We start from the raw sequence: 22951 nt of genomic DNA, 5'->3' as shown, positions 1-22951 counted from the left end.
ACTCTAAATTGAAACTACAAATATTGAGTGAATTTTTGGTGGTTTGAATTCTTCAGAGTAACGGGTCTGTGGTTGCCAGTGTGTATTTTATTGCAATCATCAGAACTGGAGAGCAGAAGTTGACTTCACCCTGCTGCGGCTGCTGTGCCTGTGCTGGCTGAGACAGGAGGAACTGGGCAGGAGACTGGAGATGATGGCCCGGCATCAAAACCAGCTGCTGGAGCTGCAACAGCTGCTGGATGTCCTGCAACAAAGACACAGTTATGTTTTAATATACAGCACAAATAAACTGTCAATTGATGGCCAAAGATTTTGAAAAAAAAAATGTGAAAAGTGCAACTCACAGCATTACTTCATTTCAATCAGTTGTTAACTGTCAATGTGATTGAGTGAAAAGGTACATGCTGTTCATTAAAGCACTGTCTGTTCATACCTGGGCTGTCAGCTGGATTGGCTGTGACAGGGCCAGCTGCGGTGGAGGCGGGACAGTTTGTTCCTGTTTGGTTTGATGTTGCTGCTGTTGCTGATGGGATTGCGATTGGTTCTGCTGCTGCTGCTGGTGTTGCTGGTTGGCTTGATGCTGCGCGGCGGCGTGGGCAGCATGAGCGGCGTGGGCGGCGTTCGACTGCTGAACGGCGGCTGCCAGGAGCTGAGCCTGGGCCTGTTGGAGGAGCAGCTGCTGCTGGGCCGGGAGGAGAGCAGCAAGCTGGGGGGAGAGCAGGAGGAGGAAAAATGGGGATGATGGCAATGAGGCGAGAGAGAGAAATGAGAACAGTGATGGCAAATGAGGTGAAGATGTAAAGATGCAGGAAGGGGATGAAAGGTAGGAAAAGGACGAGAGAACGATCACGTAAAGGGAGAATAAAAGTGGAGACATAAAAAAAGTCAGGAGAGAGAACAAAGAGCAGTGTCAGCGAAAGAATTCAAGGAATAAAGGTGTAGGCGAATCTGTAAATGCATGACAGAGCAAGACAAGCAAGAAAATGCACTTAACTTAAAAAAAATGAAAAACATTCAGCTCAGGTATTTCTCTCTAATGGTAATACTGTACTCTGTACTGATTTTTTCTACTTGTTGTGCAAGTTTATTCTTGTCCTTCAAAGGCACTTATGTACTTACACCGAATATTTTCCTTTGTGCTAGTGCACGCTGAAGTTAACATTGAGGGGCCTATTTTAACGATCTAAGCGCACGGCGTGAAGCACCTGGCGCAGGTGCGTGTCCAAATCCACTCTTGCTAGTTTGACATTGGAAAAAAGGGTCCGTGCGTCGGGCGCATGGTTCAAAAGAGTTAATTCATACGTGTTTTATGGGCATAACATGCAATAAACCAATCAGAGTGTCATCACCCATTCCCTTTAAAAGCCAGACGCGTTTGTAGCTTGGCGCAATTGCAATATGTTTAAAATCGCATCATATCGTATCGTGACGATATCGTATCGTGATGGCTCCGGTGATTCCCACCCCTAGAAGGGACGTTCACCCGAAAGCATGTTTGGAGCTGCTTATTTAATTCATGGAGCATTTAACGCTTCAATTTGTTGAGAGCAATTTTAAACTAAAAACTTTTAAACAAACTAAAAATGACCACTGATGTGGACATCTTGTCTGAATTTAAAGGATCAAATGGTCCTGGATTGTAGATTAAAACTCTACATTTTAAAGTCTTGTATATGCTGTGCTCAGTAGTCAGGTGCTTTATTTCCAAAGCAGTTTTCATATGAAGTCCAGAAAAGCATCATTGATACACAGAATTAATTAACTGAACTTTCCTGCTTTAAAAATCTATAAAAAACAGTTGGCCCAGAAGGGGGTATTCAAATCTGGTCTAAAGTGTGTGTGTGTGTGTGTGTGTGTGTGTGTGTGTGTGTGTGTGTGTGTGTGTGTTGTCTCACCCCTGCTAGCTGACTGCCAGCCAGCATCAGCTGTGTGTGGTGGTGTTGTTGCTGTTGTTGTTGTTGCTGCTGCTGTTGTTGTTGTTGTAGTTGTTGTTGTTGTTGTTGTTGTAGCTGTTGTTGTTGTTGTTGTTGCTGCTGCTGCTGTTGTTGTAGCTGTTGGGAGGGAGTTGCAGGAGGAACGGTGCTATGGGTCATCTCAGAGCTCTGCTCGCTCTTTACCTAAAGTAGATCACAAAGGCACATTTTCTGTTAGTAACTGTTAGCATTAATCCAAGGAAGGTTTTTAAAGCAACTTTGCTGCATCACATTCATACTGTAACACACACTCAGATCTCAAAGCTAAGTACAGCCATTGTCAAGTACAGCCATTGTCGTCTACTACTGACAATCTGACTTTTGTGTTGTTTTGCTGGTACACCCAAAGGTTTTCTAATCTCGCGCTGAATCCGCACAAAATCTAACTGCTTTTATAAACGTGACAAGAACATGCCATCCATTCAACTCAAGATGGCCAAGTTTGAAAATCATGGGGTTGAAATGAAATACTGTTTTTACAGTCTAAATAAGATCAACAAATCAAAGTCCGTCCCCAAAATGATACTTATAAATAAGAGGAGGTAGACCAGAAACACAAATCAAAAAAGATTCTTGTTGGCTGCCTTTTACATAACTGTGAGAAAATGTCAATCAACTTGTGCACACACATTAGTGATTAAAGCCAGTTTGACACATATTTCTTTTAGCCATTTTTCATGTGCAAACATAATAATTTAGACTTCATCTCAAAGTACATTTCTGCCTTCATTCTTTGCATTTTGCTTTTCTCACACATACATACTCAGGTCTTAAAACACTGAGAGAGATCGATGCAAAATGTAACAAACATACAACAGAAACTTAACTTTAAGTAGCTGCATAACTATGAGTGCTGCAAAGCTAAAATTATAAACCAGTTTGGAACCCACGCTCACAAACATTCATAAAACCAGGGAACAGGCTTCTCAGAATGTAGAAGCATTAGACAAGACAGTCAAGATTGTGCAAGTAAAAAAGGAAAAAGTCAAAGTCAAAGATACTTCATTAGTGCTCCTTTGTTTTGTTTGACTTTGAGCCTCCATCTATTGCTGCTGATTCCTGATTCACAGGTTCAAGAGTTTTTCTGGTCACCCGTCTAGAAGGTCAATTCAATCCTCTTTGTTTTCATGGTGTCAGAAACATTCCAAAGCTGCTGACCTCTGACCTCTAGCTATCGTTACCTGCTCACAGCCCTGTCATTGCCCATCCATCACCGCTGCACTGTGCTGCATCTTTATGTCTATCACTCTCTGCCACCTCATTCGCATCCTTTCTTCGTTCTGCCTTTTTTCTCAGAGCTCTTTGCTTCTCAGAAAATGGTGGGTGGGGACAAAGTTGCATGATTTGCATATTCAGTACTGTCTACAAAACTCTCACCTTGGACCCCAAAGCCATTAAACACACCACAGATGCATCCATTCCAAAATACATACCCGGCATGAAATTCATTAAATGAGCAGAATTATAAGCAAATATCTTTAAGTTGCCTCCATTCAGAAGTCAGTACAGTAAAGTTTTTTTTTAATGGCTCAGCTATTCATAGCATCTGTATACACCAACCCTGTCTCCTAGAAAATGGTTGCATACAACTTAACTGAATTCTCAATTACGTTTCGAGGGATCCATATTTTCTCATGGATTACACGTCCTGGTTAGCCTGACAAGCCAGACCCACATCAAGATATTGGGTCTGGGAACTCACCATTGGCAGGGCTCAATCCGAGGGGTGGGATAAACGGTTGTCTTTTAAATTCCCTCTGCAAGCAATAGCCAACCAGAGCAACGCTAGTTGATAGATTAAACTTTTGCCGTATCCGGTCGGTAAAACTCCGAACACATCTTCCTTTTTTAAGAATGACTTCAGTGCTTAACTCCAAGTCTTCCAGAGTCGCGGCCAAAACCGATTCGAAAGGCCGCTGTTCGCCAGCAGCAACAGCCATCTTCTTTGTTTTCAAGTAGCAGGGAACCGTCGCAACTCTGCCGTCCTTATGTTAAGCCCGCCCACCGACTCTATACACGATGTGATTGGCCTGACCAGAATTTGGTTTTTCCAGTGCGCAAGCCAACGGAGAGTTGCTAGACTGACCCTGGCTGCAAATTACATTTGCTGCCGCTAGGGTGCGTCTAGATTTCTAGGCTACGTCCTGGTACCAGTGACAGGTGAATGTTGTCGCAGTTTTAAACTTGTGGTTAACGTTATGAATTGAACAAAAGTACTTGGTTAGGTTAAGGAGAAGATCATGGTTTGGGTTAAAATGAGTACGTTTGTTACGTTTCTTAAGTTACAAACGTAAGTTAAAATGAGTAGACTTTTGGTTTCAAACAGGACACAAACAGCGGTCTCCTCCGTACGCTGACTTTTATTAGAACATATTTGTCGTTTTATAACATCTAAAAAAAAATCTTGTTGAAATTTTTTTATTTTTAATGTAGTTTTTGTTGTATGGGAACGTTATTTTCAGAAGACAGATTTTTGGTATTGAGGCTGCTGACAAACAATATTTAAGACTTAAGGTTATGAGCTGGGATTGACCAAAACAACGCATGCATGCATGCACGCACACGCACGCACACACACACACACACGCACGCACGCACACACAAGCACACACACACACACACACACTATATCTGGCTCACCTTGCTGCCAGCCGGTATGGGAGAGACGCTGAAGGGGCTTGTTTTCATCGGCTGGACCTGCAGCAGCACATACAAGTAACACAAATAAAATCACGCACATTCACAACATCAACACATTTGGATGAAACATCGGCCTGTAATCTGTGTCAACATGCTCCCAGGGCGGGCGGGCGGGCGGGCGGGGGCATGGCCACCCTGATACAATTGCTTTTCCTGTCAAAATAACCAATTATTGTATTGTTAGGAAAATCATGCTTAGAACTGTTTTGCTTCATTTTCTTTGTTAAACCATTTGCATCAAAACTGCTGTTTTAGTATTTCTGTCACAGAATGCAGCCCTGAGGGCCGAGCCTGACCAGAGATAAGAAGAAAGCTACTGATTGTGTGAATTGTATAACTAACTTGACTCCCTGCTCCTTTAAAAAGCCATTGTTGAGACCACTCGTCAGTCATTTTCTGTACTTCCACTGAGTGCTGTAAACTGACTCTGCTTGCGCAAGTAAAATAAGCTTAAAGTAACAACTCCAGTGATTTTGTCCATTCTTCTGTCCATTTAATTTAGAGACAAAAAGCCACACCTATTTTATTCATATTATGGGAGAGTCTATGATTAGTGTCAGTGTTAAGAATAAAAATACAAAACCAACCTGGTCATTAGGGCTGTTTCTGTCAGAGTCTGAAACACAGAGCGATCACCTATTAGACAGTGTGTGTGTGTGTGTGTGTGTGTGTGTGTGTGTGTGTGTGTGTGTGTGTGTGTGTGTGTATAATTGCATAATTCTGATGATTAAGGGATGTAACATTCACTTGAAAACATGACAGGAAACTGCTCTCAGACACATTTCTCAAATATTTAAAATAAGATGATTGTAAATAAAATGTAATTATTGTTCATATCATGAAACATGTATTTGTATATGTGTACCTGAACTGTCCCCTGGATACTCAGCCCCAGGCTTCTCCTCCTCTGCTGCTTTAGACATCCTGATATCTGCAACACACACACACACACACACACACACACACACACCATCAGAAAGGGTCATCATCATGCTACGTAGTTAGAAAAAAGCACAGGGTTGATGGTTCAAATTCCTAGCTGACAGGAAACACATACTCTCAGCGACTACCGTCCAGGTGCCCTCTAGACATTTGACCACCATACTGTATGTCAGGAGAAGACTGTGGACACTCTGCGACACACACACACACACACACACACACACACACACACACACACACACACACACACACACACGCAAATGCTGATAAATCTGACAATATCAAGAGGTGAAACAGACAGACAGACACCCTGTTTCTCTCTGTTTGAATTGTATAAAATAAAAAAATGTTGCATCATTTTATCAAAAAAGCTGTGGCAAACTGAAAAAAATGATGACTGTTGAAATGAATGCAACTAAAAAAACCTGTTGATGAATATTGTAAATACATTTATGGTCAGCCAATAGTTGTGCAGTAATACATTTAATAATTTCATATTCCATTCGTTTAGGTAACAAATTAAAATGGTAGATTATTTTTTGTCAGATCTCCTTTGACAACCAGTTTTAGCAACAACAAAAATAAACTAACAGTGCTACAGAGCAGTTAAAAGTCCAAATAGATTTGATTTTTTCCAATGAGAATGTCCTGACATTTGAGTTTTAACATTTTCGTCAAATTCAGTAATTACTGTGTGAAAAGAAAATGTAAAAACCTTGAAGTGCAGCTCGTGCATGAAACTACAGACACAAAACACAAATCTTCTCTGCAGGATCAAAGACCCATGTTTTAAACATTTATTTTGTGTTTGCTCTCTATTCTTGTCCTTGCATTCATCGGCTGCTTGTTATCTTTCACCATTCAGATACACAAACAGGGGGCACAATCAATCACTGCTTCCTGAATGAGAGGTCAGTCCTACAGTTCTCTCTGTCTGAGTGGCTGGATGCTGGTGATTCTCGCTATTTGGCAGGTCAAAGTTCCACCGACGTCAATGCTGTCAGGAATTCAAAAGAATCGGGAGCAAATTCTGGAACGGCTGCAACAAATGCAAGCTGCAAGCTGTAACTATTACTAACCGCTACTAGTGTGCTCACCCTGAGTTGCTGTATCATTTTTATTTGATTTATTTGACATATCAAATATATATTTATATATATATAACAGGTACATATATACAACGTGCGCTGCGACAACTACATTATTCATTAAGAATGTTGAGGATTTCACAATAAAGATACCTTATCTGCCAGGAAGAAAAGGATAACAATACCAGCCCTCCTGTTGTCCTTGGGTCAAATTTGACCCATTTTCAAAAAGTTTCTATATCAGTTTCTATATTTGGGTTTCTTTCAACCAAATTGTCAAAAAAAATAACATGGATGGTTCCATACAACATTCTTCACAAGTAAAATAAATGATCAGTTTACTACTTTCATTGGATGTGGGTGTTTTATTCAATTTTATAGCATTTGGAAAAATAATGATAAAAGAACGTTGAAAAAAGTGACAAAAATGTCAGAAAAAGCTTAAAAAAAAATTCAAAAAATTCAAAAAGTGGCCGGGTTGGATCAGTGGGTAGAGCAGGCGCACATATACTTGGAGGTTTATGCCTCGACGCAGAGGTCCAGTGTTCGTATCTGACCTGTGACGATTTCCTGAATTCCCCCCCCCCCACTCTCCCTTTTCTCACCTAGCTGTCCTGTCAAAATAACGCCGGAAAAAGTGACAAAAATGTCGGCAAAAGCTTCAAAAAGGGACAAAAACATAGAGAAAAGCGACAAAAGTGTCGCAAAAACACCAACCATTGAAAAAAAAAAGGTTTAAATTTTAAATTTTGACCAAGAAAAACAAAAAGTTGCATGGTCGACGGGAAGACAACACAAGGGTAGAGGTTCTCAATCTTTTTTCAGCAAGGACCCCTTACGAGATAGAGAATATATGTCCCTTGGAATAATGTGATGTAGCCGATATATATATATATTTTTTTTATAGCCTTTGTTATGTGAAAGAACAACACAAGAGATTGTATTATACATTTCCAACATGCATGTTTAAACCTATGACAGGACTTGATTTGATCTCTACTGGGACTCTCCACCGCTGCCGTGCACATGTCATAAATCTACATGGCTCAATGTCTGTGGCCCTGTCTCTATTTAAATATCCATGTGAGTCCCTAACTAGGCCTGTAACAATTATTACATAATTGTCTAATTGCAATATTTTAAGTATATTTTAAGTAATCGCTGTTTCTTTGCTTAACCGCAATTAATTGCTAACATTAGCTAAGGTCCTAAGGTGTGTGACTGTTGATGGTTTTGTCAATTTTATGTTCATTTAAGAAAAACAACAACAAAGTTTTATGATAATAAAGTGGTGTGGTTTACTTCATAAGCTGTGTAACTGTGTTATTACACAAGGTTCATACGCATTTTAACCAATACTTTTCCATGACTTTTCCATGACTTTTCCATGACTTTTTGGCAAATTTCCATGACTATGTATTCCTGAAAATGTCAGTCGACATTATACAATAAGAATACAAATCTGTGTTAAAGTTTACCCTCAGAGGTTTAACAATAAAATGAATGACAATTTATGCAGTTCATAGTGGGATTCGTAATATTGCGCCCCCAATAGAACGTTGAGGTTAGGACGACGTGAAATACATTTATTAATCACATATTATTATGCTGTGTTAAAAAAAAAACATTCCATGACTTTACCAAAACTTTCTGGGTCTTTTTATGTTTCCAAAACCTTTCCAGGCCTGGAATTTGCATTTTTTAAATTCCATAACTTTTCCAGTTTTTTTCAAAACGTATGAACCCAGATTACATTATATGCACATAACAGTGATATAACCAAAAGATGTATCCTGGAATTCATTCAAAACTTTGAGAATTTGTTTGAGAAAGTAATACATAATTAAATATTTTTTAAATTTGACTGAAAGAGACAATTACATTGTTAATCGCAATTATTTCTGAGACAATTCATTGTACAGCTCTATCCCTAACTAGCATAAAATAATTCTTCAAATACCGTGGCCCATTTTAGGACAACAAGAAGTGGAAAAGATATTGCTGTTGTCCTGTGATAACTTAGTTACTCCAGCATTGGGGATGAAAACCCTATGAGAGCTTGGCTGAATAAAATCAGAAATACATCACTGTCAAGATAAAACAAAAAGTGTTCGTCTTAGTTCCTAAAAAGTTCAGGTTTGGAAGATACAGTCTAGTTTTCTGTTTTACTCTGCAGTGATGATGTGCAACCTTTATAAATTACTCCGGGCGATCATTTTACGTTTCCATTAAATACGAGCCGCAAAGAGAAATCCCCTGCTCAGCAAAAACTTACTTGACCAACAAAACGGATGATACCATGCTCTAATTTAGCTCTTTAAATGTAAACTTTATTGACTCAGGTTGTGGGACTGGGAGCTTTCCGTGGCAGATATCATGCTAACTACCCTCGCTGCACCTTCAGTTTGTGGCGACTTCTGGGATTGCAGCAGTAATTGGTCGAGGAAGAACGACGCCAGAGGAACTGCTTACCTGAGCACCAGGCATTACTCAGCAGCACCGCCGGCGCCATCTTGGAGAAAACCCTCCCTTCACCCCCTGCACGACGCTCCTAACTTCTGTCTGTCTTGTGCTTTTATAACTAATTTCCCCTCTTTAGCTCAGGGCTTTTGCAAGAAATGGCTCATCTTTAGCACCAGCTCACCAAGAAAAGATTAAACAACACAGATTAAAACGCGGTAAGCTCGAAAAAACTCAAAATATAAGCTCTGTGTGATTTGGTGTACACGTGTTGTCTGCATGAGGTTCACAAGTCTGACAGGAGGATGTGAAAATAATCAAAGTACACCTGATAAAACCACAGCTAACATCCTCCACGCTGCCCCTCTTCTTCCTCGCTATAATTACAACTACAGCTCCTGTCCTGCTGCTTCACTGCCTCCTGTATACCCTATGGAGCGCACGCACACGCACGCACGCACGGACACACACACAAAACCCACATTTTTGTATGATATAGGAAATGTGAGACAAAGAATGAATGAATGCTTGAAAACAAAAGAAGAAGGGCTCACTCAAAATTATATATAAGCCTGGTGTGAGTGTGTGTGTTGTGTTTGTGTGTGGTAATCTTATCATCAGGGTCACAGACAAGTTCAAGGTGTGATGAGAGGAGGTGGGACGAAGGGCGGAAGGGGGAGAAAGAGTGACAAAGAGAAAGAGATGGAGCGATGTAAGGATGCACAGAGAACATTGAGAATCTGAGGGAAAATAGGGAAATATAAATATAAGAAAAAGTGAAAGAAAAAGACGAGCGACGGAACATAAAAAAACCCATTGTTTTGTAGCAGTTGGAAAAGTATGTGTACACTGAACAGAGATGCACATTTTATCACACACTTCTCCTTTTCAGTTTAATGACATCATTCTTTTTATCCTCTCTATATTAATGCACATTAATGTTGTAATTTCTCATCAAAATTAAAAGAAGGTAAAGATTGTTCTTTGGTCAGTATGAGTAGAGAGTAGCGGATGGCATCTTGTGATGTTTTTATTCATTAATTTATTTTGTATTGTATGTCAAAAGGTTTCATCAAAGAAGATCCTGGAAATTAATTTGGTACCTTAATGTCTTATCTGAGATTAAAAAAAAAATGTATTCTTTAAAATCCACCTGCATTATTGTAATGAAAGGGGAAATCGTTTTTTATTTAAGGACTGAATGAGCCCTCAGTTAGTGGAGGGCTGCAGTTACATAACACAACCAGATGGTGGCAGCACCCACCTGGAAATGCTGAGCGAGAACCGCATGAGTGTGTGTGTGTGTGTGTGTGTGTGTGTGTGTGCGCGTGTGCGTGTGTGTGTGTGCGCGTGTGTGTGCTGTACTGTACTGAGCACATCACACAGTAATACGTTATCTGAATCCTTTAATTAAAAAAAAAAAAATCTTTCAGCAATAGATAGTTTTGAAGGTGTAAAAGTCTGCACTCACAGGTACGTTGAGAAATAAATACACACTGAAAGTTAAACTCAAACTTTAAACACACATTTCTCAGAAAAATCCAAGCCAATGTTTTGCAAATATTAAGTTATTAACGTTCCTCCATACTGACTTAAGTATGCTGTACAGATGTTCTGTATTTTTAGCTTAACAGACCTTATAAATCAGTGTCTGTTACTACTCATGCCATTACTACTACCACGAACATTAGATCTACTGTAGTACTGCTGCTGTTACTACTACCACTTGCACAAACAAAGAAAAAAGAACCCTATTAAAAAGAAAACTATTATAAAAACTATTTGAACAATTTTCTAAAATGTTGGATCCATTTCATTCAAACATGGGGTCAAAGAGGTCTACTACCATCGAAACCCCCACGCACGACTGGTGAGTCTGCACAGATGGTGTGAATATGCTACTGTAGTCGTATACAACTACTATAAACTATTTTAAGCAAGCATTACAGCATATTGATGATTGAATGATTTGTTTCCTTTGTGGAGTATTGGGAAGACAGCTGCACTCATCACAATACTGATTTCACCAATGGACACACACTCAGTCACACACATACACACATGAACACATTTACATGTATGCACACACACACACACACACACACACACACACACACACACACACACACACACACACACACACATTATTGCTCCTTCATCCTCTCAGCATATGAAGGGAGTATCCCATAAAATCATTTTATCACCCCCCTCCCGCCGCCTCATATCTGCCTGCCCATAATGCCTCGACTGCCCCTAACCCCTCTGGCCATGGGGCCTTTCAACCCCCACCCCCGCTCCATCCCAACCCCCTTATATATGACAAATCAAACACACCGAACCCCCAAATGTCACAGATGTCCAGTACACATGAAATACGTTATATTTTCTCTGATTAGGATTTCAGACAAAACTATTATTTCTACAAATGTGTGTTTTGCCCACGATTCTTTCATTTTGACAATTTCTCTCCAAGTTACAGTGACCACCTTCTTAACACACTCTTCCACCCCGGGGCAGTTTGACAGCAGCCGCTCGTATGCAGACCCCCGTTCCTACTCATCCTATGAGTGCTAATAGCATAGAGAGAGAGAGAGAGGGCAGATGATGTATCTGTCTTCTGCAGTTGACATGGCCTGCGTGTGTGTTTGGTGCGTGTGTGTGTGTGTGTGTGTGTGTGTGTGTGTGTTAGAGGGGTAAAAAAGGGGGCGCAGGGTCACTGTCAGGGAATTAGAAAAGGGGGAATGAGTGAGAGAGAGGGGGGGAGGATGGCTGGAGGGGTCCTAAACTCACCCCCGTCTCCTCCTCCTTTTTGCCCACCCACCCCGCCTCGGTCACGCCTGTCAGGGGCCAGTGACAGACGGCGCGTGGGTTTCTCTGTGTGTGTGTGTATGTTTGAGGGGGGGGGGTCGCCTAGCGCTGTTTGGCGTGTGGATGTCAGAGGTCAAGCACATGTTCTCGGCCACCTCACGCCTCGCAGTGACACACACACACACACACACACACACACACACACACACACACAAGCTGCGTGCCTTTCCCACCTGTCCCCAGTCACATTCGCTACCAAACACACACGTCAACGAGAAAAACTGCTGTAATGAGAAGATAGTCAAAATCAGCTGTAAAACTGACACAAGAAACTAAAAGGACTAAACGCTGAAGTAGGCTATTTATCGTCTAACACAAAGTCAACTCTGCTGTTGTTGTTATGCAGTAATTACAATTATAAACTTTTTTTTCTATTGACTGCATTATGTTTGGGGCTTCAACTAACGATTATTTTGCTTTGTCGATTAGTTTAGTTTATAAAATGTAAAAAAAAAAATTTTTTGAAACATTTGTTGTCTGACCAACAGTCCAAAAACCTAAAAGATATTCAATATGCTATATAAGACAAAGAAAAGCAGCAAATAATCACATTTGAGAAGCTAAACCCAGAGAATATTTGGCACTTTTTGCTTGAAAAAAAACTGAAACAATTGAAATAATCGCTGCAGCTCTAATTATGTTAGAGATATTACACAGTAAAGAGGAACAGGACAGATTAAGCATAATTTGATTCGGTGATGTTGTCTAAGCCGTTATGAGGCCAAAAAACTCTCAGTTAAGCAATGATTATAGGATGAACGATTAGGATTTGAATTACTATAAAACTTCAAACATGGCAGGATTTGTTCAAATTAAAAAGAGCTATCAGTTATCAACTCTTTAGCAGCATTTTGGTCTTGAATACCATAAACAAAGTTACTTTAACTTTGTTATAAAGTCAAAGATTTAATATAAAAAAAATCGGAATGGTGTCTTTTAAAAGTTTCACATTTGCATCTCTTTTTCTGCTGGTTTCAATTCAACCTCTTATTCCCGACAACGCATCTGAGAAAAGGACAATGTGTGTATTCAGTCTCATTTTAATGGCCATCACACCAGATGAAAACAAAGAGCAGAGCTGTGCATCTGAACACATTGGGCTGAATTTAATGAGAATGTATTCTGCTTTAGATGAGAAGAGAAAAATGCTGCACATATACAGTGGACTGTGTCAGCATCAAGTAACCATATCATCTATATTGAATCCTTAAGCAGAGAAATTATATTTCCAAATGATGATATTCTACATTCTATACTGTACACAGCCATAGTTACTATTAAAAAGGTTTACAACTTGTTTGAGATGTTGATGTGTTTGAACGGCAAATTGTGCCTCAAAATATACGTTTTATACTACAGTACAAAAGAAAAGATTAAAAAAAATGTATATATCTATATATAAGAAGATATCATGAGAATGTTTCTTTTTCATATTACCTTAGGTTGACACGTGACACATGATGTGACCCATGGCCGTGTGAACATATTCACACAGTAACACTTAAATTGCACCATCCTTAATCTGAAAATTAGACTATTGTTCCTAGTTTCTATAAAGGTGAATACTGGGGATTTTGTTCTCCGTTTGAAGAGCTACAGTCGCTGCTCCTGGCTACGCACGCCTTCACCCCCACACTGAAAAATGATCCACTCTATGTCCGACCCTGGTTTAATAAGTCCTTGCAGCAGAGAAACACACACAATATGAACCAAGTATTTTCGTATTGTTTGTGAGCATACTGACACTGCAGTGAAAACACTATGAAATGGAAAGTGTGAACAGGTAGCCTGTACAGAGAGCTCCCAGTTAACTCCAGCATGCTAGTTCACTTGATCCACCTTCACATTTCCTATTAGCATCCTTCCTCCTTCATTTCGTCCCTCACCTCCTACCTCTCTTTGTCATTCGCTCGGCCCATTTTTGATTTATTCTGATCTCTCATCTCCTCTTTACCTCTTCTCTTCCTGAGCTATAATACGGCCATCTCACTTCAACTTCTCTCTAACCTCCCCCTTTCCATTTCTACCTGTTTTCCTTCCCTTAATTCCTCCATTCCCACCTCTCTTTCTCTCTCTCTCTTTTTGTCAAACGTAATCTCTAACATCCCGTCTCTCTCTCACATCCTCACCTTTTTTTTTTCATATTCTCTTTCATACAATTGGGTTTCATACATATGTTGAGCTGCTGTGGAAACAGATGAACACATTGGTTGAGATCATTCTCATTATGTGGAACATGTTTTTGTGGAAGAGAGCGAGTTTGCCTCTGGCAAACTTAAGGGTCAGCAGACTGGTAACTAGCTCACCTTGACACTTGTTGTGGCTACACCACAGTGAGAGCAAATCACCTGCTGTCATGAACTAATGAGTCCTTACAATTTAAACAACTGTACTGAAAGAGAAAGAAAAGAGAAATGAGTGCTTAAGTAAAATACTGTTTACGTGATAAAACAACTATTAACTGTGGAAAGACATTCTTTATGCAATATCATTGTGTGTGGATGCATTTTATGTTAAAGCTACATGCTAAATTAAACTGATAATCTTTACATTACTGCCCACAATTTCAATGTCACAAATTCTGTATGTTTGCAGAATTTCACTATACAGCGGATGGCAGTCTGCAATGCCACAGCGTAAATATACACGCTACGTGGCACTTTCTAAAGCCACGTGGCGTGTTATCGCGAGGCTACGTGTTATCGCGAGGCTACGGTTTAGGAAAAGAAGAACTGGTTGGGTTTAGGAAAACAAAAAACGTGGAAAGGAAACATCACACGCGGGACACGAAGTCACACGCGGGACGCGATCCCCGCTCTCCTGGGTGAAAGATTTCCGGCCTTTCATACTACTCGCTCCGGCGTCAATTCACACGCAATAGCAAGTTAATGTAAGCCAATAATGACATACGAATTGGCGTGTCATACATACGCCACTTCATGAGATCAGTCTGAGAATTTAGTGTTATTTTGAGTAATTTATGAGACTTTGAGTCATGACTCTGCTTACTAATCTCAGCCTCTTCCTGTCTTACTAAAGGCTTTTTTTTCCCACTGCTTCAGTCTAATGCTACTTTTGCAGGATTAACTGTGGTTCTGCCATTAAGCTTCAACGTTGCGTTCATATTGTATGACTAGAACTCTAATTTGCCTCCCTCTGTGTCTTTATCCTGTCATCATCCATCTCTCCATCTCTGCCTCTCTCTGCCTCCACCTTCCTCCCCCTCTCTCCTTCAGTAGTGGTCAGCCGCAGCGGTCACGGCACCACTGGACAGTGCTCTGCTAGCACAGGACACACAGACTTGTTGCCAGGCAACAGCAATGAAAGATCACTGTGTGCGCGTGTGTCCACACATGTGTGCACAAGTGTATGTAAGGTATGTGTGTGTGTGTGGGGGAGAGGAGGGGGTGTGTGTGTGTGTGTGTGGGGGGGTGCTTGTCTGCTCCTCACATGTTTGCGTGTGTACCTGTGAGAGTGTTAGTCATTAAGAATAAACATGTTTCCCGGCCTGTAGCTGAGGCAAGCAAAGTGCCTGAATGCTAATGTCTCTCCTCTCATGTTTACACTTTACCAACCAGTATTAAAGGATTACTTTGGCTTTTCGTTCAGGCAATATTCACGCCATAGTTGTCTGATAAGAACAAAGGTGAAACCAGCATTACATTTGACATTGATTCAAAATCACCATACGTTAGTTTTACAGCTGGCAAAGCTAAAAGATTTCAATGGATGAGGATATTTTTGTTTCATCAGGTTGTCAAGAACGCGTTTCATGGTTACAGTTTTATGTCAATAAATAAGAAAGTGTTTTCTACAGAAATAACAGCCACTTCCCGTTCGCCTAATATCTCCAGGATCTGTACCACACTGTGTGGATCTGTGTGTGTATCACACACACACACACACACACACACACACACACACACACACACACACACAAATATGTCATTTAAGTACGCCAACGCTGATTATAAGGTAATGCTGCTAAGAAGTTGATTCTTTTCATAAGTGACTTGTTTCATGCATCTACATACTGAGGAGCTGCATTTTAACTGCCTCTCAAGAGTGAATGAGTAACGTTGCGTATATGAGTTTATGCACAACTGTGTTTTGTGCACACATGTAGCGTGTATGTGTGTGTCAGAGGGAGAGTGATTACATGTGTGTGTGTGCGTGTGTGTGTGTGCGTGCGGCTGTATGCATGTGGTTCACGAGCATATGTGAGCGTGCACGAGGGCGAGCGCTTTCTGAATGTGTCTCTAGAGTGTTTATTATATCCGATACAGTACCTCTTTCTCGCACCACATATTTCTGTGCCGATCGATACTTCTGACTCCCGACAAGACAATAATCGCAGCGCCCTCCCTCTCTCCTTCTCTTCACCATTATTACTGCCCTCCCCAAGGAGCGTAACGCAGGGACGGAGGGATGGAAACGGAGAAATAAAGGAAGGGAGGACGGAGGGGAAAGAGGAAATGGCCACTGCGTGTTCCTTCCTTTTCCAGCGTCGGGGCGTAAAGATGGAGGGAGAAAATGAGTGGACGAGGGAGGAAGAGGGGAGATGGAAACACATGAGCAAGAGAAATGAAGACAACGAGCAGATGCTGGAAATTTAGGGATTTTCAGGGGGATAATGGTGGAGGCTGGGAGACATGACAAAGATGGTTTCAACGAGAGAAAACTAGGGTAAAGAGACAGGAGGAGTGATGGAGAGAATGGAGCGAGGATGGTGATAGGACAGTAGGGAGGACACATGAGAGGAGGGAGAAAGAACAAATGAGGAAAGAAGATGAAAAAATACGCTAAGAAGTGACAAAAAAATGTAGGAATCTGTGGATAATGGCTGAAGGTGGAAAAAATAACGAGGTATGCTGAAAAAGGGAATTAGAAGGAAAAATCCCCCCCCCCCCCTAAAAAAAAAGAAAGGCAAGGGTGAATAGGAAGAGCAGGAGCGAGTGAAGCAGTGAGTAGAGGGATGCTGGGACAGTAGTGAGGATCAGAGCAGAGGAAGGAAGTAACTGAGCAAAGAGCAACACAAATTTAGAACATGTGTGATAATGGCAAAGAGAAAATAAAAACTGAAGACGAATGAAGTGAAAAAAAAAAAAGACATAAAATGGTGTGGAGACAGACCGTCCTCGCAGGAAATAGCAGGATGGAAAAAGATAGTGACAATTGGACTAACAAAGACACACAGCCTCGCCTTGATGGTGTGTGAGTGATTGGATGAGGAGGGAGGGGGCAGACAAAATGAACAGACAGAGTGGACAGAAAGATGACCGAAAAATGAGACCAGAGGGGTTCGAAAAAAAAGAAAAGAAAAAAGGTCAGATAATAGCCTCCGAGACACAAAACGTGCATCGTGAAATCCCAGTCTTATGTCTGAACTAACATGGATGTATCGTCACAGAAAAAAAAGACTCGCGGATGAAACCATAATAATAACTCCTCCTAAAATCAAATTGCAAAATGAAGGATTAAATGGATTGTGCTGTCCCGAAAGAGATTTGGAAATACTCCCTAAATCCTTTAATAGCTTTGGCGTTGTTTCAATTGTGTGAACAGTATTTCTGTCTCAAAACATGCACTCCGGCAAATTTTCTGCAAAAAAAAAAAAATAAACAGAAACAAATCTGCTTCAAATAATAACAGAAATAAAAACAGGAAAACATAAGAGAGAAAAACTGGTTTACATTCTTGATTTGGAGTTCAGATCCTTTCTGAGTCAAAATCTTGCAGCCTCATTTTCAGCTTGACCACATTTATTCAACGGGGGCTGGAAGGATGTTATAAGTCCAGGGATGGCAGAATTTCCTCCACCCATGGAAGATCATATTATCCTTCACGTTGGAGTTATACGGTTGTGATGTGACTGCAGGAATATTTATGTTCATACTGTTTGGAATCCCAGTACTACGTGTGAAAAAAAAATCAAAGCTTTTTCTTTCCGTTTTTTTGTGACACCTCTAATTCTGAGACAGGATCTGATCTTCTATCTTTCTTCAGAAGCAAAAAAAAAAGTGCCAGGTCTGCTCTACAAGTGCAAATGAATGAATGAATGAATGAACGAATGACTGAATGAATGAGGTGTGTTGAAACCAGCCCGCTGCCCTCTCCTCAAGCCACGGATCCCGGTGATCTATGGTGCGTGCTGCGAGCTGCTAGATGGTTAGGTTTACAGGTTTATCGATTGGACCCGACTTAAATTGGCTCCCCAATTAAACAGAGCGCTTATTTGACCTCTTTACCCCTTCCTGTCCTCTCCTTTCCTGTCCTGTTAAATACCCCCCCACACACACACACACACACCTCCATCTCCTCCTTATTCTCCCCACCGAGCTCCTCTCCATCGGCACATCTATCTCTCGCTCAGTGTAATACCTCAATTCCCTTCCCCACCCCCCTTCGTCTACAGCCGTTACCCCATCCCCATTTTCTGTTACAAGCACCTACCCCCCTCTATTTAAACCCCTCTCGCTCTCCATCACTGTACAGCGCTGCATTTGTTTCCTCCCGCCGTCCATTTCCCACCCAAGATCTTTCTCTTTGACACTTTCTCTCAGTCAATCCACCACTCTCTCCTTAAATAACAACAATGAATTATTAAGTGTATTTATTCAAACACCATTAATTATAAAATACAGGCAGCTTGTCAGTCTATTCGCTTTGGCTGACGCCGATCTCATCAGGATGGGGAGAAGAAGAAGAAGAAGAAGAAGAAGAAGAAGAAGAGGTTGGAGGTACAGGAAAGGTGCAGGGTGAGGTGGTTTGTGGTTTGGAAATGGGGGAGAGAAAAAGAAGAAGAGGGAGGTGAAAAAGGGGGGTTAGGAAATTGGTGTGGCTAGCGGAACAGCTCCCCTCCCTCCCCACCACCCCATCCCTCGCTCTCTCCTCACCCTCCCTTCCCCCCTTCCCTTCCCCGCTCTGCTTTGTATTCTGCGGAGATGACAGGGGGAAAGCTTTATTGCTCTGAGTTTGTATCGATCGGGGCCCCTCAGAGGGGGTAGCCAGACTCGCACACACTGGAGGCCCTTTCGCAGAGGCCGCTGACTCCTGCCTACAGCCTCCGCCTCACCCTGCCTCGCACCAACCAAACACACCCTCTCCTCTCATTCCACGTATCCCCTTCTCTTTTTCTCTCACTTTTTAAAATTGCTGGCTCCTTCTCTCCCTATCTCTCTCTGAGAGGTCAAGAGACGTAGCGTGGCGGCTTTTATTTACCTGCGTGCAACATCAACGCACCCGAACACAGAAAGCCTTGCGCCGGCGAGAGCAGCGTGTAAATGAGAGTGAATGAAAACATGATCTCTTTCTACACACACAAGCAGAGGTGAAACACGTTCAGCGGGAGAAGCAACACATGAATACGCTCATATGTAGCAGCAAGTACACAAACTCACACACACACACACACACACACACACACACACACACACACACACACACACACACACACACACACACACACACACACACACACACACACACACTGCCAAAACACAATCCCAGGCTGCAGGGCTGAGCTGCTGTCCTGACCAGTTGCATCAGGAATCCCTAATCTGGCAGCGTGACCATCCTCAGTTCCAGCAGGCAGGGATCAGGATGCTCCAGGCAGATTCAGAATTTAAGGATAAGATGGGATGGGGATGCAGGTTCTGAAATCACCCCAGGGGACGGAGGGATGGGATGGAGCCAGGGAGTAGATGGGGTGAAGAGGGGGGGAGGTGAGTGCTATGATTTGCCCTCCTGTGCCTCCTCACTTTGCACCCAACTTCCCAGCATTCCTAGGGGCAGAGGGCCAGAGGAGAGACACGGGGACCAACGACTTCCTCTTTTATTCTTATACACACTGGAGCTGCAACCACAATGTTTTACTTTTGGCTGCTGGAGCAACTGGAAAATACGGGTGTCGTTTAGAGTAACATTTAGCAAAGGACGCAGTAGTTCCATTTGCTTTTCATCATTCAATAAAACATTAACCTGGCTTGAAATCAAAAGCTGTCCTAGTCAATAAATATGCTCTAAATAGAAAGATGGGGTGTGACAATTATTTTGTAAACTGATTATTATTTGTTGGCCTTCATTAGATAGCGATAGCAAAACAAGCTGACAGGAAACAAGGGAAAGGAAGGGGCAAAAACAACAGCCGTAGACGGATTCGAACCAAAGACGTTGCAGTTCACGCCGGGCATTTTAACCCCATAACTGATTTTTTGTTTTAGATTTGAGATAATATTATTTATTTTCTTAACCTCTGTTTCTATCTGTTTGTTATTGGTAGGAAGTGTAACATAATGAACACTTTAGACACAATAAAAATAACATTAAATCAAAAAAGTTTGATGAAATTAAGCTTGAATGACTTACATTTAGCTTTATTTTTTGGCATTTGGCAGACAGTTTTGTCCAAAGTGACGCAAAAATGACGTGCAATTCAAACCGCAGTAGATCAGGGAGAAGCCTTTGAGATTAAGGACCTTGTTCCACCTGACACAAGTGCCAGTAGGGATGCAGGTGCATGGAGTAACACATAGGTGCATTGCAAATGACAATGATAGATAGAAAATGATTGAGACATGGAGAGAGAGAGAGAGAGAGAGAGAGAGAGAGAGAGAGAGAAAAAGAAAAAAAGAGAGAGAGGGGGAAAGCATATTTCGTGAATTATCTTGCTCAGGAAAAGTTGTTTTTCCTAATCTACAAAAATCAACGGCCAAACGGCCTCTTCTGATTGGTGAAGAATGATACAAGACATCCTTGATTAAAGTGTCTGCATACAAACAGCATGACCAACATAGATTACAACAAAAAACGACAACAAAACAAATGAAATGTTTTCCTTTAAGGCTTTCCCAAGACGATCTGGGATTCCAGCCTTCCAACTTTCCGGTCATTCGCCGAAATCTGTAACCTCCTCGCCACCGTCGCTGCCTTCCACTTAACAAGCTCCATTTTGTTGAGGTGGGCTGAATGAATCGGCGAGCCAGCCGTGGAGAGAGAAAGAGATAGGTAGAGATGAAGAGAGAGAGAGAGCGAGACAGAGAGAGAGAGAGAGAGAGAGAGAGAGAGAGAGAGAGAGAGAGAGCGATGGACGAATCGACAGCTGGAGGGAAGAATGGGTGCTCAAGGCCACCCTGTTCTGACCCCCCTCCCCTCCTTCAACTCTTTCGCTCCAGAGTGGCTGTTATCTCTCTATTTTTACACTCCTTCCATCAACAGACCGCCGCAGACCCACTTATGTTCACTCACCAAATGACACATGGAAGGACACGCACACACACAGAAAAATACACAATTACAGATGTAGACAATGACCGTGGTGCCACAAAGCCATTGTGAGTCCTCAAGCAAGTGCGAGTGTGATCTTTATGTGCAGTCGTACGTGTTCGTATGTGCGCTGCATAACCTTTTACAGACAAATCACCTGCTGCCCTGCTGTTTGACCAGAGGTTTGATCAGGAGTGGTTTTCTTCTGCATTAGGCTGGTTTAGAAATGTTTCTCTGAAATGTTGTGCTTCACTTTGTCTTACCTTTCAAAAGGAAATGTCATATGTGAGGCGATTAAAGCTCACATTCAGCTTACATCAGACTTTTTTCCCCATCACACGTATTATACTATTTTATAAGCAAAAAGTCTTAAAACTCACTCACTCTCACACACACACACACACACACACACACACACACACACACACACACACAATTATCTCTGCTCTGGAAGCCTGTAATTGTAACAACCATAGAGATGTGTGTGTGTGTGTGTGTGTGTGTGTGTGTGTGTGTGTGTGCGTGTGTGTGTGTGTGTGTGTGTGTCATTGTATGGATCAGATCCATAGGGGGTAGACAATACAATAACGACCAATTTAATGGAAAAGTCTATGTTTGTGTGGGTGGAACGTGTGTGTGTGTGTGTGTGTGTGTGTGTACGTGCATTTAGACTACACACAGGGATGCCAGCATGACGCCATTATACGTTTCACTATAATATAATACCTGACGCTATGTGTGTTATTATTTACTATAATCATGTCTTTTATTCTGTGTGTGTGCACGCATTGGTCTTTATTCACTGTAGATGAAAGCATGCTGGCTCATGCTGGACCACCACAGTGAGATGTGCAACTAAGACCACTCTCTCCTAACACACACACTCACAGACACACACACGCGCGCACGCACAGCCTGGCTGACTGACCTACCGCCATTTCACACCACTGACCAGTACAAATTGGATAAGGGTCCATTCTCTCTGCACCAGGACACTTTAACACAGACACAAAGTGCACAAGTACAAATATACACACACACACACACACACACACACACACACACACACACACACACGCTCTACAAAACAAGCTCAAAATGGCCGAAATGCTGTTAGAAGCCTCTCAGTGGCAAGTAAAGTTACAGAGCAGAGCGAGAAGGAGAGGTGAGATAAGGAAGTGTGTGTGTCTTCTTCTTCTTCTCTTAAATGCTTAACTTTGATTACATTCCGACAATCACCACTAAAATGACTCTGTTCAAGATTGTAAATGCCTTGAAAAAAATGGAAAACTAAAGCTGGTTAGAAGCAAAGTTCAAACTATCCAGAATAATCTCCTGCGAGAATCACCATCTTGGTCTAACTAACACTCAGAATACTTCACAGCACACTCTCTCCTTAACACTGATGAGCATACATGCAATTTGTCGTGGTTTGGAACTTGCTGCTATGCATCGTGGCCTTGGTGATGCTGTGTGGTGCAAATTTGTGATATTTGGCTACATAAATGAAGTAGACTTGATTCAATGGTCTCACCTCTCTATTCACACTATTGATTGTTAGGCCAGGTTTCAATGCAGCAGCTCGGGTCACAATGCAGCACAGTATAAAGTGCACGCCACTACCCTTTGCTTTCCCCGGCCCCACCCTGTCAGCTT

The 22951-nt window shown here is 41.7% G+C and overlaps 1 protein-coding gene across 1 annotated transcript in view; it reads right to left on the bottom strand.

Moving 5' to 3' along the window:
• Positions 1-22951, bottom strand: part of pou2f2a (POU class 2 homeobox 2a) — a 60740-nt gene that overhangs the window by 9008 nt on the left and 28781 nt on the right. The window contains exons 2-7 of the mRNA XM_078267935.1: positions 5539-5604; positions 5261-5289; positions 4614-4670; positions 1896-2117; positions 434-706; positions 130-244 (exon numbers count right to left, since the gene is read on the bottom strand). Coding sequence (XP_078124061.1) covers positions 130-244; positions 434-706; positions 1896-2117; positions 4614-4670; positions 5261-5289; positions 5539-5604 — 762 coding nt within the window. The remainder of the gene's footprint in view (positions 1-129; positions 245-433; positions 707-1895; positions 2118-4613; positions 4671-5260; positions 5290-5538; positions 5605-22951) is intronic.

The sequence above is a fragment of the Sander vitreus genome, chromosome 14, assembly GCF_031162955.1.
Source record: "Sander vitreus isolate 19-12246 chromosome 14, sanVit1, whole genome shotgun sequence".
Classification (NCBI taxonomy): Eukaryota; Metazoa; Chordata; class Actinopteri; order Perciformes; family Percidae; genus Sander; species Sander vitreus.
The sequence above is the reverse complement of the archived record's forward strand: the minus strand, read 5'-3'. Positions and strand labels throughout refer to the sequence as shown.